This window comes from Pezoporus flaviventris, unplaced genomic scaffold, assembly GCF_033815535.1.
Source record: "Pezoporus flaviventris isolate CSIRO_AGI_PZ_B2104156 unplaced genomic scaffold, CSIRO_AGI_Pfla_v1 ptg000031l, whole genome shotgun sequence".
Classification (NCBI taxonomy): domain Eukaryota; kingdom Metazoa; phylum Chordata; class Aves; order Psittaciformes; family Psittacidae; genus Pezoporus; species Pezoporus flaviventris.
In genome coordinates, this window is record NW_026892579.1 from 33,205,342 (window position 1) to 33,220,048 (window position 14,707).

A 14,707-nucleotide genomic window follows, 5' to 3' on the forward strand; every position below is an offset into this window, starting at 1 on the left:
AATGACATTGTATCTTCAGTGCAAAAAAAACCAACAAAACTTGTGTTACTGAAATGAACAAACTTAGTTAGAGAGTGACTACCCAGTTAAACAAAGCGCAACTTTCAAAATTAAAAGGTTTTGTTTAACATTTATAATAGCCTTACAAAATACATATAATTTTTTCTCTTATTTTTTCTTTTCTAAAAGTGTATTCATTTCGAAAAAGAATGCCATTACTTCTAAAGCCAGAAGTGCGAAATTAAAATGCTAGTAATCTACTTGACAATATTAAAGCCAATATTTTCAAAACGTGTTGCTGTTCAGAGGCAGGAATGCATTACCCAAGGTTTCTTACTTGCAAAGTACAGAAAAGCTTAGATAATCTGCACAACAACCTGCTGTAAGGATAAATGTATATAGTTTCCAAAGATATAAACATCTCAGACTTGATGAGCAGCAAACACAGCACAGAAAGGTAAATGGTAAATAAATGAGTCCGTTTTATCCCGAGGTATATTAAAATAAAGGTTAAAATCTGTGCAGTTTCTTTTGCAAGTTATCTCTGATAATAACTCCTGAAGCAGATGTTTAAATTTCTTTCTTCTCATTAAAAGTATTTAGATCAGATTTGAATCATGAGAAACGATCTAGGTTGGTCATACAGCAAGATACAGATGAATCATAGACATTGAGCTATTGAATTTAATTGCATGAAATACCAATCAACAGATTCCTATTAAGACATCTTAACTGAATGACAAAGCAACATGCTTCAGTTATGCTACGTAGAGATCTCTAGCGCAAGGGGAAGGGAACTAGAGATATCTATCCATATTGCTATTGAAAGCCTTTATCAGGCAATACTTTAAACCAGGCCAGTACTTACTTTACAGTGACTATGTGGTTGTAACATTACATATGAATACAGGACAGTATACAAAAACTTTCTGCTAAAACCTGTAAATTAGTACATTACTGGTGGTCAGAGAAGTGACTGTGATGCGCACTTCCGGAAAACATCCCTTCCAAAAGGTGTAGATATATCCAAGTAATCTGAATAATCAAACAACTTTAACTATAGATGAGTACTGGTGTTTGCATGATTCCTTCCTTACTGTATGCCATATAAACCATGTCTGCGACCTTTTACACCAACTGACATCATTCAGATAATGATTTAAAAGAAAGGATGTACAAGCATAACAACAGATTTAGGATTTTAAGATGTAACTATAGTTATCCGAGAAACACTCTTTTACATATCATCAGCATTTTTACATACCTGTAAAGTTGTAAGTTTTCATCTTTCCAAGATTAAAAAAGAAAAAAAAAAAGAACAGTCTTTCGGGAATTTTTTTGTCAATTCAATTTCATCAGATACAATGTGAATTTTAATATTTTCTGCTATTATGGAAATACAGATGCTGGTTCTTGCAATGACAAGCTAAAAAAGGAAAAGAACAGAAATGAAATTTCCTTCCTCTCCTTTGTATGGTATAATGTCTTGCTCTTATTGTATGAAATTCCACCATTATAGCACAATTATTACATTTTATGGCTAATTATTGAAAATTATTTTTACTATTATTAGTGAACTGCTTTCTTCAGAATGTTCAAGTGCAGAGAAGTAAGATCTTCCAAAACAGAGGCTGGAAGGTGGAAATAGAAAAGTACTTAGCTGTCAATGCAAAATTTAGATGTGCTGTCCCTAAATTCAATCGAGAGGTGAACTTGGATATCCAACTTATTTACTTAATGGAGAGATTCATGCTCAGGATAGTATCTGTAACTATACTGTAAAGAAACAAAAATATTTAGAAGTGTTGGTGAGGGTCAATCCATTCATAGAATCATATAATCACAGAATAGTTAGGGTTGGAAAGCACCTTAAGATCATCTAGTTCCAACACCTCCCCCCCCCACCATGGGCAGGAACACCTCACACTAAACCATGTCACCCAAGGCTCTGTCCAGCCTGGCCTTGAACACCTCCAGGGATGGAGCATTCACAACTTCCCTAGGTAACCCATTCCAGTGCCTCACCATCCTTACAGTAAAATACTTCCTCCTTATATCTCATCTAAACTTCCCCTGTTTAACTCATTACCTCTTGTCCTATCACTACAGTCCCTAATAAGTCCCTCCCCAGCATCCCTATAGAGCTCCTTCAGATACTGGAAGGCTGCTATGAGGTCTCCACACAGCCTTCTCTTCTCCAGGCTGAGCAGCCCCAACTTCCTCAGCCTGTCTTCATACGGGAGGTGCTCCAGTCCCCTGATCATCCTCGTGGCCCTCCTCTGGACTCGCTCTAACAGTTCTATGCTCTTTTTTATGTTGAGGATACCAGAACTGTGCAGAGTACTCCAAGTGAGGTCTCACAAGAGCAGAGTAGAGGGGCAGGATCACCTCCTTCGACCTGCTGGTCACGCTTGTTTTGATGCAGCCCAGGATAGTTGGCTTTCTGGGCTGCGAGGACACACTGCCCACTCCTGTTAAGCTTTTCATCGACCAACACCCCCACGTCCTTCTCTGCAGGGCTGCTCTGAATCTCTTCTCTGCCCAACCTGTAGCTGTGCCTGGGATTGCTCTGACGCAGGTGTAGGACCTTGCACTTGGTATGGTTAAGCTTCATAAGGTCCGAGACACTTCTTTTGGTTTTTGCATTTTTTATTTATATTGTTAAATATTTTTCACCATGTTATTGTTTACCTGTGTGTCTTTCTCCTTTTCCTGTGAAATTCCTCCAATTTGGAAATATATGTTTTTCAGTGTTCTAGAAGCGATTTCACTTTTTTCACCTAGTACAGGGTTTTTTGCTTTGGGTAAAACATTTCAAAACTGATAGAAATGAGAACAGAAGTAGTACATTTTTGCGTGAACATCCTTGTGATTTGTACTATCTACACTTCATATGCTGAAGATGACAAGAATAATTCTCTTTTGGGGAGTCAATATATTTTCTTAGGGTTTTTGATTTCTTGCTAGTTTGAGATGCTGTACAGTCCCAGTGTTTGCACCAAGGAGAGTTTAAGTATGTATGATACTTTTAGAAGTACTGGGTGAATGTTAGCACATCATTTTTTATGAGTAAAGCATCACTTTTATGACAAAGCAGACCAAAATGTTCTCTGGACCAGTAGGAAACATTCCTTTAATACAGGTGTGTTTTCATGCTAGAAAATATCTAATGCAAATTCTTAATATTATAATTATGAATAATGCTTAGTTTTAGAAATTTGATAGACATGTAGTAAAAAAAGATGTACAGACACTTGACCACTTTAAATTAATGGAAATATAACCTTTTTTATTCCATAGGAAATTTGCATGCCTAAGGCTGCTTTAAGAAATATACAGAAAAGAGTATTAAAGTAGGATCTGGTTAATGAAAGCAGAACTTCCAGTTGCATGCACTGTCTGTGCTTTTTGACCAGATCTAAGGAACTAATTTAAACTATTTTGTGAGAGGGTAAAAAAACACAATGACAGCAAATGTTATGATTTATGTCCATGTTTCTCTTCCTGAGATCAGGAGACTGAGTGTGTTGCAAGATCACAGTGGCTTTTTTTTTTATTTCTCTGATTATACCAAGGTAGCCTACTGGTTCTCTAAAACCAAGTAACATATTTTGTGAACCAAGAGTAGGAATGTATACAATATTATACTATATTTCCATATAAGTACATCTACAATGTGCCCATATAGGTCATACTCCATATGTGTTCGTGCTGAGACCTGCACCAACATATGTATATTAACAAAAATACTGCTGAAATACGATAACTTTTAGCCTCAATTCTCACTTGCTTTTCTTTTTATAGAAGTAAATGGGTGCATAACCTGGGAAATTGAGTTTGTGGTTAATTAATTTTTGTAAGATTTTAGTTGTCTGGGATGGTCCCAATAATGGCATAACTATTGCTGTTTCCCATTGCACCTTTAATGTACTTGTTCAGAGATTTAAATTGGTTCCTTCATTGGGTTATGTAATTTCTCTGATATCAAACATTTTAAAGAGCAGCTAATGTTACCTTTGCAAAATACGCATATTGCAGGTTTTATTGTAGATATCTTCAGAAGCTCTGGCGTGCTGAGCTGTAACTGTGATGGTTCAGACACTGATTGGAAAATAGTTAGAAATCTTATAAGATTTTTAATAGTTTTCAATATGCCTGTACAATGACTAGTTATAGAACTATGAATTGTAAGTAGTTCTGGAAGAAAGCCTCAGTCATATTACAAATGCGAAAAGGAATTTGTCAATATAATAAGGCAAAGATTCAGCACCAGCTCATCATAGATATTGTGCAACTGCTGGGGTTTTTATTTGCTAGTATATTTAGAACACTGTACCAAATAATTCTCCTAATGTTTTCTTTAATAAATCTTAAATATATTGAATGACAAAAAAGCACTTTTTTTTTTGCTATTCTGTAGTTTTGGTTTCGTTTGTAGCTTTTTTTTTCTGTTTTCTACTAGCATACTGAAGCTACCAACTTGCTAAGGTGATCCTATTTTGTTCCTTCATTCTGCGGTGTATGGGATTATTTGGTTTCCTACTGTCTTCTTATTTTCCTAATACTTAGGAATTTAAACCACACTAGTCTCTCAAGCATAATATACAACTTGACCTTAATCTTCCTTTTTTTTAAACTAATAATGAATTTAGTCAAAAGGGTATATTTGAACAATATAGTTCTCATTATTGTTTTATAAATTCAACAACACAGTAAGAGAAAAATGCTCTTTCCCTTTCCTTATGGCTGTTTAACTACCTGCTGAAAATGGCAACTAAGTATCAGATGGCATTACACTTCCAATTAAGTTTAGCAAGTTCCTGTAATTGAGATATTTTTCCATCATATATGTTGCATTTGTCTTTTTTCTCCCTGGAAACAAGAATTACATTCAGAGTCACAATATTTAAGATATTCCTGGAATAGCGTAAGATGTACATTTTGCTTATTAAACAATACGAAAAGATAAGCAAAGGCTTGTAGACAGAAGGACAACTCAATATGAGGGTAGAGTCAGTCTTCTGGTATTGAGACTCTAGGAATTCAGCCTGTTTTATCGGCAACCTGGAGAAAAGGATAGAATGAACCCTTATCAAGTTTGCTGATGATATGAAGTGGGGGGGAGAGTACCGATACCCCTGAAGGCTGTGCTGTCATTCAGTGCAACCTTGTATAATGGATGGGAACCTAGCTGAGAGTTGTTTCGTTCTCATGACTGAGAGACATAACAAAGTATGTTTTTGTCACCATGTATTTGGTAGAGTATATATATTCATGGTGACTGTTTGTCAGAAAGAGGCAGGAAAGCGTAGGTGTGCAGCTCTTCTACGACCTTCATACTTGGTCATACTAGAGCTCCCGGCCAATGCTCTTGGTGTGGACAACAGTCAGTTCATGAGAAACTGCATGGCCCCGCAAGTAAACACAGATGTCCCATAAAGCTGGCTGTTTTCCTAAGGGTATAAATACAGGACCCTCTTGTAGCCAAATCCAAAGCCTCACCTGTGAGTGGACACAGTGCATGGGAATTTTCCTAATTATCTGAGACTCCTGGCATTGGCTGCTATGGGGCTTCCCAGCTTGAAGTGTGGGCGTGGATGATGATTCAAAGGTAATTGGTGATGTATTTCTTTTTGATCTCTGTTCTCTCTATGCAGTAATGATTTGATGCATTGCTAATTTTTCTCTGTACTTATATATATGTTATTTGCTTTCTTGTGCTTATTTACTATATATGGAGAGATATATACCTGATTCACGTTAGTGTGATTGTTTGCTTTAATGAGCTTATTTGCTTGAGTGTGCAGTTTAATAAACTGCATATTATACCACTAGCATTAATGATTTTGTGGCATACCCTGCCTGTCAGCAGAACACCTTGATAGGTTGGAGAACTGGGTGGAGAGAAACCTAATGAGGTTCAACAGGGGCAAGTGTAGGGTGCTGCACCTGGGGAGGAAGAACCCCAAGTACCAGTGCAGGTTGGGAGCTGACCTACTAGAGAGCAGTTCAGCTGAGAAGGACGTTGGAGTATTGGTGGATAATAAGCTGACTATGAGGCAGCCATGTGCCCTTGTGGCCAGGAGGCCAGTAGTATCCTGGGGTGCATCAGGAGGAGTGTGACCAGCAGCTCAAGGAAGGTGATCCTGCCCCTCTACTTGACTGTAGCGAGACCACATCTGGAGCACTGGGCTCTTTCAGTAAAAGACAGGGAGCTACTTGAGAGGGTCCAGTAGAGAGGCCACAAGGGTGATCAGGGGTTTGGAGCATCTCTTTTATGAGGGACTGTGGGAGCAGGGCCTGTTTAATCTAGAAAAGGCTGAGAGGGAATCTCATTAATGGATAAAAATATCTCAAGGGTGAGTGCCTGGAGGATGGTGCTAGACTCCTTTCAGTGGTGCCTAGTGACAGGACAAGGGGCAATGGCCATAGACTGAAACACCCTCAACATGAGGAAGAACTTCTTCATTTTGAGGATGGCAGAGCACTGGAACACGCTGCCCAGGGAAGTCGTGGCATCTCCCTCTGGAGATACTCAAAACCCGTCTGGATGTGTTACTGTGTAGCCTGCGCTGGGTGGCCTTACCTTGGCAGGGGTTTGGACTAGATGATCCTCAGAGGTTCCTTCCAACCCTAATGATTCCGCTAATCTGTAAATCTGTATATTGATAGTGCAGTGTGTTTGTTGACTGGAAAAGCAATTAAATAGGATAACAAAATTGCAAAGAATTAATCATTGTTAAGAGTTTAAAAGCTGAGCACATTACTGCACAAATTCTTGTTAGATTTTAGTTGATGTAGTTGAACATTTCTTGTTTTATTTTTTTGGTTATTGCCAATATTTGTGTAGTAAACATTTTGCTTAGTGACTTTTTGCCCAAGTCTTGAGTAGCAAATATACTTGGGCTCATAGAGCAACTAATTTTTTGTCTTTTTTTTATGGTAGGTATATCTCATTATGAATTCCCTGCTTTTGGGTCTATTCAGAATTATCCGTATATGGAGATTGTCATGTCATTAAAATAGGTAATCTTAATCACAATTTCAAATTACAATTATGTTTACTGACCTATGGTCAGAAACCTGTGGGGTTTTTTTGTAAAGCAATATTTTTCATACGTTTCTGTATCAAAGTACCTGGAGAAAAGAGAGAACATGTTCCCATCTGTGAGATACTGAGATCATCCCTTACAGAGTTTCATGTAAATGGCAATTTAAATAGTGCCCAACCCATAGTTTGCAAGAGAGAGACTGAGAGAAGCAAATTGATGCACTCATTCATAAACCATGTGCACAAAATCAAGCATCTGTTAATACGTTTTTTTGTTGCTGTTGTTTCTTGAAGGATGGGGAAAATAATCAGTCTCTGTAAAATTAAAATTTTTCAAGCAACAGTTTTAGTTGATTACATCAATGCCGTCTGGAAGTATATCCTGTACTCAGTAACATCTTCAATTACAAATTGCACAATCATGTATCAGAATCCGACAGTTGTTTGTAAAGTGTACTTGCAACAAGATTCTAAGTATATTTATAGCTAAAGAAAGAAGAAATTATTTACTAACCTCAGTATGGAGAGTGGTTATTTGCATAGCCTGAAATAGCTGAGCCTTGTATCTCCAAGTGTCTGAAGTTCTCCCCTATGGTTAAGACTAAAAGTTTTACTTTTAAACCAAGTAAGAAGCTTGCTTTCATCTTTGAAAGAATCAGTTAAAATATTGCTTGAAAGTAGAAGTGATAAAAACATTACATTTAGGGGTATTGAGAACATTTTGTGTTTTCTTACAGGCCTATATTAATTTCACTGCAAGGTATAAATTGAAGCACTTTGATATGCTTCTTCTATTTAACAACAAATATGAGAAAAACTGTTTCTTGGTTAATAATTTGTAATATTTGAGTAGCTGTGAAGCACAATTTAATATCAGTGTCAAATTAAATTATATTAAGGAGTAGGGAGTACTCCTTTAACCTGGGAAACTGTTCATCACTAGTTAGAATATTCTTATAAAGGCCAAAGTGAAGAACTGTTATGTTTCAGAGTGACTATATGTTGGCAGTCCTTCCTAAGATATACTGAAAAAAAATCTAAGAAAATAATCTACAAATTCAACTCAATATAACCTTATATCTGGCTTTTGAAGTTCTTCAGATGATTTTCCCTTCATAAATTCTTGTACATCTTCACAGGTACATTGTGTGGTGCCAGTTCTGTGTTTCCTGTATGCTAGAATTTACCATGATTAAGATAACTGTTGGAAAAGGTAGATGTATAATTCTAGTATTATCAAGGGTATTCTGAAAAGTGGTGGATATCTAAAGTTTAACAGGATTTTTGCTTCTATCATTTTCCCTGTAATTCAGTGTCTGAAATAGTCTCTTTAATCACACATTCATACTTGTGATAAAATCACTTTATACCTCTCAGACAGCATAAATCCTGCAGATCATGTAACTTTTTTCATCAACTTATTCATCCTTTCTATAGTAGAATGGTGTAAATTTATTATAAGGTTTTGTGGTTTAAGCACTAAACCACAATATAAGATAAATGAGAATCAGACTCTTCTCATTTCTTCATTATAGTTTGAGGTTTTTACACACTTTCTCCTAATAGCTTTTGACTTACACTAAATAGTGTAGTTATATTAGTATATTGTACAAAATATCAGAGGTAATGATTCCTAAGTATACCAAATATTTACAAAATGTATCGCCTCTTTTTAGCAAAATATAAGGAAAACAAATGAGAAATTAAATTCCTCTTACCTGTTTGTTTGTGTTTCTTTGGAAAATATAGCTTTTGTAAGTGTTGCTGGGGCAGTAGTTTCTTCTAAAGTATTCTTGGGATATAAGCAGACACTAACTCATTCCGACTTCTTCTATAGCAGGGAAATTCTGAACTACAAATATGGAATAAGAAACCAAATAAAGATATTTTTAATAATCATAAATATTTTTATAAAACTAGTCGAATCTTTACAGAGACATAGGCACATCAAGAATTCATGTCATTGTGAATGCTGTAAATAGTTTGTGCATATTACCTTGAATTGCATTGTATCAGATTGAAACTGAAAAATATTTCAAAATACTGTATGTGGTAAGCCTTGTGAAAAATATAAACTAAAGATCTTGTCTACTGGCATCTTTATGTTTTTGCATCAAATATTCTAAACTGTAATATAATAATTTTCCTGAATATCCACAATATACCATTACTAATCTTTATAATAATTAGTATTTTAAAGTGTATTAGCAGCTTTTATGTCAGCCTGTTAAAGCTTGTTAGAGCTATTCTAAAGTGTCATGGATTAGAAAATAAAGCATCATATGAGCCTTTGCAAAAATGGTACAGCATTATTTGCTTTTCCTCTTACATTATCTGTAGGTCTGTGATGTGTTTTGTCTCTGAAAATTTTAAGTAAATTGCATTAGATAACATAACTCTGTGTCATTTTCTGCTGCGTTTCACTAAATTAAAAAAAGCTACCAACTGCTTCTCGATTTGTAATGCTCATTGTATGATGTTCATTATTTTTCCTGGAACTTGTATTTTAAGAATGCATATGGTATGGTCAATTATATATTGCAAAACTTCTACCAGTAAGGCAAGACATACATCTATGAATAAACTTGGGAGTAGAATGCTAATATTTGTCTTTTCTTCACAGCTGTAACTTGCCCCAGCATAGAGACTCTGGTCTCAGAACATGTTGTCTGGAGACTGATTTATGGGTCACTGAATGAGTATGGAGCTCAAGTCATGCTCAGCTGCAGTCCTGGATATTATTTATTGGGCCGAAGACTCATACAGTGTAGGACTAATGGAACCTGGAGTGTAGGCAATGAAAGGCCAAGCTGTAAGGGTAAGAAACATACTTGTTTACAGAATATCCTGTGCTTCTTAATGCATATATTTTATTTTATAAATATCAAAGCTTTTTAAGCAATATTCTGCCATCAGTGTCCTACTTGTAAGCAAATTTTCATTAACTTGTTGAAATTAATTGATTCAAACTCTTTATGTGTAAAATACAACATATTTCTTACAAGAAGTATGAAGTCTTAATGAATCCACATGCCCCCAAACTTTGTTTCTTCTTTTTCCAGTGTGTTATTTGCTTTGGTTGGGGTGAATATTTGGCACAGCAGCTAGTTGTGCTGCCCTTAAAGCAGGAACTTTTCCTACATTAGAGTAGTACTTAAATAGGTACTCTATTTCAGTTCCAGGGCAGCACAGAAGATCCCTGTATCTGAAGGAAAATAGGCAACTGACAGGCCTAGCATACTAAGCAGAACTGAAAACAAAACTCGAGGCGCTCAAATTTTCTGAGTAGTACGTAGCTTCAGTGAGCTATTCAAGTGGAGTGTCTCATCCTGAAAGAGTTGATTTCTTTTCTTTTTAGAGAGTGACTTTTTTTTTTCCAAAATTCAGTGAAGTTTCTGATGTTAGGTGAAGTTTTTAATATTAGAAGATATTTGTGAATGGATATTCTGAAACAAGCTAATTCAATAAGAGAACTTTATGGCAGCACTGTAGAAAAAAAATCTTGGAATCAGGTGCACAGCTTACTAAATTATACCTTCTGGTCTTTTTAAGAAAAGAGAACAGTATCATTCTGCTCTGTCAAACTCTGCTAAGGCTTCAGACATGTCAATTATACCTTCTAATATACGGTACCAGAATATTTTGTATGGTTCTATGATGCTGATATCAGAATGAACATAAACAGCAATAGCTTTTCTTATTCCAAATAAATGGTGGAGCAAAGCCTTCAGTATGATATACACATAGTGACAAACAGAAGACAAAATTTATTTGCTTAAATGCAAGCAATAAAATTAAATTAAATACAATGCAGTTATGAGACAAATTACACTATCTAAGCTGGTTGATACTAAAAACAACATGGAGTAGAATCTCAGCCTTCTTCAACAGCACCTGGAGGCTTGAAAAAACACCCAAAGTCATCTCAAAAGGTACTGAATCACTCCCAAGGGTGATTCAAGCATAAATTCACACAGTCTGTTACTGGGAAGTATGTGGCTGCAAACCTAAGGCATAGAAGTTATAGAAGCGGTATTAGAGAATTCCGTTAGTATTAGAAAAGAAAAAAAAAAACAAGAGAAAAGAGAACAATGAAGAACAATCTACACCATTTAACTGAAAATAATTTAAACCAATATTTATTTTCTAGAAAAAAAAATTAAGATATTTTTAGAACAAGGCTGAAAGCTCTACCTGTAACAGCAATCAATACAATGCATGTATACATTGGAGAGACATCAATTTGATAGGTGGACGACTTGGTGGATAAAGAGCTGGCTTGATGCAAAGAGTTGTGGTTAATGGCTCAGTGTCGAGCTGGAGACGAGTGATGTCCGTCAGGGATCGGTGTTGGGACCAGTCTTGTTCAACATCTTTGTCGCTGACATGGACAGTGGGATTGAGTGCGCCCTCAGCAAGTTTGCCGATGACACCAAGCTGTGTGGTTCGGTTGATACGCTGGAGGGAAGGAATGCCATCCAGAGGGACCTTGACATGCTTGTGAGGTGGGCTGAGGCCAGCCTTACAAAGTTTAACCATGCCAAGTGCAAGGTCCTACACCTGGGTCGGGGCAATCCCAGGCACAGATACAGGTTGGGCAGAGAAGAGATTCAGAGCAGCCCTGCAGAGAAGGACTTGGGGGTGTTGGTTGATGAGAAAATGAGCATGAGCCAGCTCCAGCGTGTGCTCGAAGCCCAGAAAGCCAACCGTATCCTGGGGTGCATCAAAAGGAGCATGACATAAAAAGGACATGGAACTGTTGGAATAAGTCCAGAGGAGGGCCACGAGGATGATCAGGGGACTGGAGCACCTCCTATATTAAGACAGGCTGAGGAAGTTGGGGCTGTTCAGCCTGGAGAAGGAAAGGCTGCGTGGAGACCTCATAGCAGCCTTCCAGTATGTGAAGGAGGTCTATAGGGATGCTGGGGAGGGACTCCTCATTAGGGACTGCAGTGATAGGACAAGAGGTAATGAGTTAAACAGGGGAAGTTTAGATGAGATATAAGGAGGAAGTATTTTACTGTAACGATGGTGAGGCACTGGAATAGGTTGCCCAGGGAAGTTTTGAATGCTCCATCCCTGGTGGTATTCAAGGCCAGGTTGGACAGAGTCTTGGGTGACATGGTTTAGTGTGAGGTGTCCCTGCCCATGGCAGGGGAGTTGGAACTAGCTGATCTTAAGGTCCTTTCCAGCCCTAACTGTTCTATGCTTCTATACATGAAAGCAGTGTATTTGATCTTATCTAAATGATGATGGGGTGTGGAATTATGTTGGTTCTGGTTTACTCCTGTAGTTTTGTTCAGAGAAAATTTTCTTTCTGAAAAATACTCAGTTGGAAAAATAAGGTGACTATTTTATATCTCTTATAAACTATTGATATTTTTACCAGTTTTCTTTTCATATTTAAATTTAGAGGGTGGAGGTTTTTTTCTGTTAACTGCAGTTGTGCCCCTTTTAAGCACAGATGGTAAAAAAAAACAGGTTTTTGTTTGCTGCCTAATATGCAGCTACTGTTCAGCAGCTGAGAAGTTTTTGAAAAGCTAGTTCTTGACCAGCTTCTACAATTACAGAATTTTTATGGAAGTAGTAAAAGGGGTGACCCACATGCGATGCTTTTAACAAAAAGCAAAGCATTAGGTAGATAGATACAGAAACTCAGGGATTTGCTGAAAATACATTAGTTTATTCATAAGACAGGTACATTATTTTTCATTCTGATAGAGGACTGATTAGGATTGAATTATGGCAAACTTCGTTCTCCAAGAGATGTTCAGTAATATTTCCTCTGGATATAGATCATTAGTATCCAGAAATACACTGTAGAGGATTTTGAGGAGCCTACTGTTTACTTTCTTTCTGTCATACACATGCTAAGGATAGGATATATAGAGTCTGTTCATATATCTAAAGCAGCAGGAAAGCTAATTGAAACACTGATGGTAAGGCATTTAGATTATCATATGTACTTGAAAGTAGTATTTCTAAAGAAATTGTAAAACATCAAACTGAGGGGGTTCAGGATTGAGAGAGACCTAGCTAGTAAATTTATTTTACTTGGTTAAGAATATGCTGAACAGCTGCCTAACTTGTCAGGTGGCTCATCATTCAGGTAATTATTTTTAACTTGAATGATTGTAATTAAAAATAATAAAGCATTTGTAATGTGTTTAGAACAATTCATTCCATTGCATTTTCGGAAAATAATTTTATTTTTAAATATATGCATAAGTTTAATATTCAGCATTAGCATTAGAAGTTGCAGCATTAGGCTACTCCACAAATTATGTTAGTGTGACTTCACTGTAGTCTAAATGAGTTTTATTCACCTCTGAATACCTTATGCTTAAGAAACTTTGATCACATATATTCTGATTATTACTGACTTAATCACACAGTGGCATGTACTTTATTTTGTCCAACTTCTACCCAATTCCATGTTGTTTTCTATAATGAACTTTTAAAAATATTGAGGAATGTGGCCTTGAGTTTTCAGATAGGAAATTCAGTTGTGATTAACGCGTTCTAAAAGTAATCCCATGAATTATGCTAACATAAAATGTAAGTGAAGCTTTGAAGGCATTGTTCTGGATCTTAAATTACAATGTTATTGATATATTCTTCTAGAAACAGAAGACATGATAGTACAGTTTAAATTAAATTAGAGTTCGATGCATTCTTAAAAGGTATTTTTTTATTCAGTGTCTATAATAGCTGAGGGTTGCAGCACAGCTAATGCTACTGAATTTTTCTGTGATAACGGGTCAAGTCTAGAAAAAACAGAATATTTATATTTTTGGCAAGTAGACTACCATATATGTTATATGATCATGAACTGTGGTGGGGAATGAGAAAAAAAGATTGTTCATAACAATTCAGAGTACCACATGTTAAAAAAAGATAATATCTTTAAACAGATATTACACTTAAAATGGCCAGGGAAGGTATATTTGAAGAGTAGTCAGGAGTATGCACATGTGGGAAATAACCTCAGCTGTCCAGACATTACTGTTATTCACTTGTTTTGGAACTGCAAATACAGATTGTGTTTGAAGATGCTGTCAGGATCATAGAATCATAGAATCGTTAGGCTTGGAAAGGACCTTAAGATCATCTAGTTCCAACCCCCCTGCTATGGGCAGGGACACCTCATGCTAAACCATATCACCCAAGGTCTCGTCCAACCTGGTCTTGAACACTGCCAGGGATGGAGCATTCACAACCTCCCTGGGCAACCTATTCCAGTGCCTCACCACCCTAACAGGAAAGAATTTCCTTCTTATATCCAACCTAAACTTCTCCTGTTTAAGTTTTAACCCATTACCCCTTGTCCTATCACTACAGTCTCTAATGAAGAGTCCCCCTCCAGCATTCCTATAGGCCCCCTTCAGGTACTGGAAGGCTGCTATGAGGTCTCCACGCAGCCTTCTCTTCTTCAGGCTGAACAGCTCCAACTTCCTCAGCCTGTCTTCATAGGGGAGGTGCTCCAGTCCCCTGATCATCCTCGTGGCCCTTCTCTGGACTTGTTCCAACAGCTCCATGTCCTTTTTATGTTGAGGACACCAGAACTGCACACAGTACTCCGGGTGAGGTCTCACAAGAGCAGAGTAGAGGGGCAGGATCACCTCCTTCGACCTGCTGGTCACACTCCTTTTGATG

General features: G+C 37.0%; 1 protein-coding gene across 1 annotated transcript in view; it reads left to right on the forward strand.

Moving 5' to 3' along the window:
* Positions 1-14,707, forward strand: part of CSMD1 (CUB and Sushi multiple domains 1) — a 1,163,462-nt gene that overhangs the window by 1,084,549 nt on the left and 64,206 nt on the right. Inside the window, exon 51 of the mRNA XM_061460659.1 lies at positions 9,675-9,869. Coding sequence (XP_061316643.1) covers positions 9,675-9,869 — 195 coding nt within the window. The remainder of the gene's footprint in view (positions 1-9,674; positions 9,870-14,707) is intronic.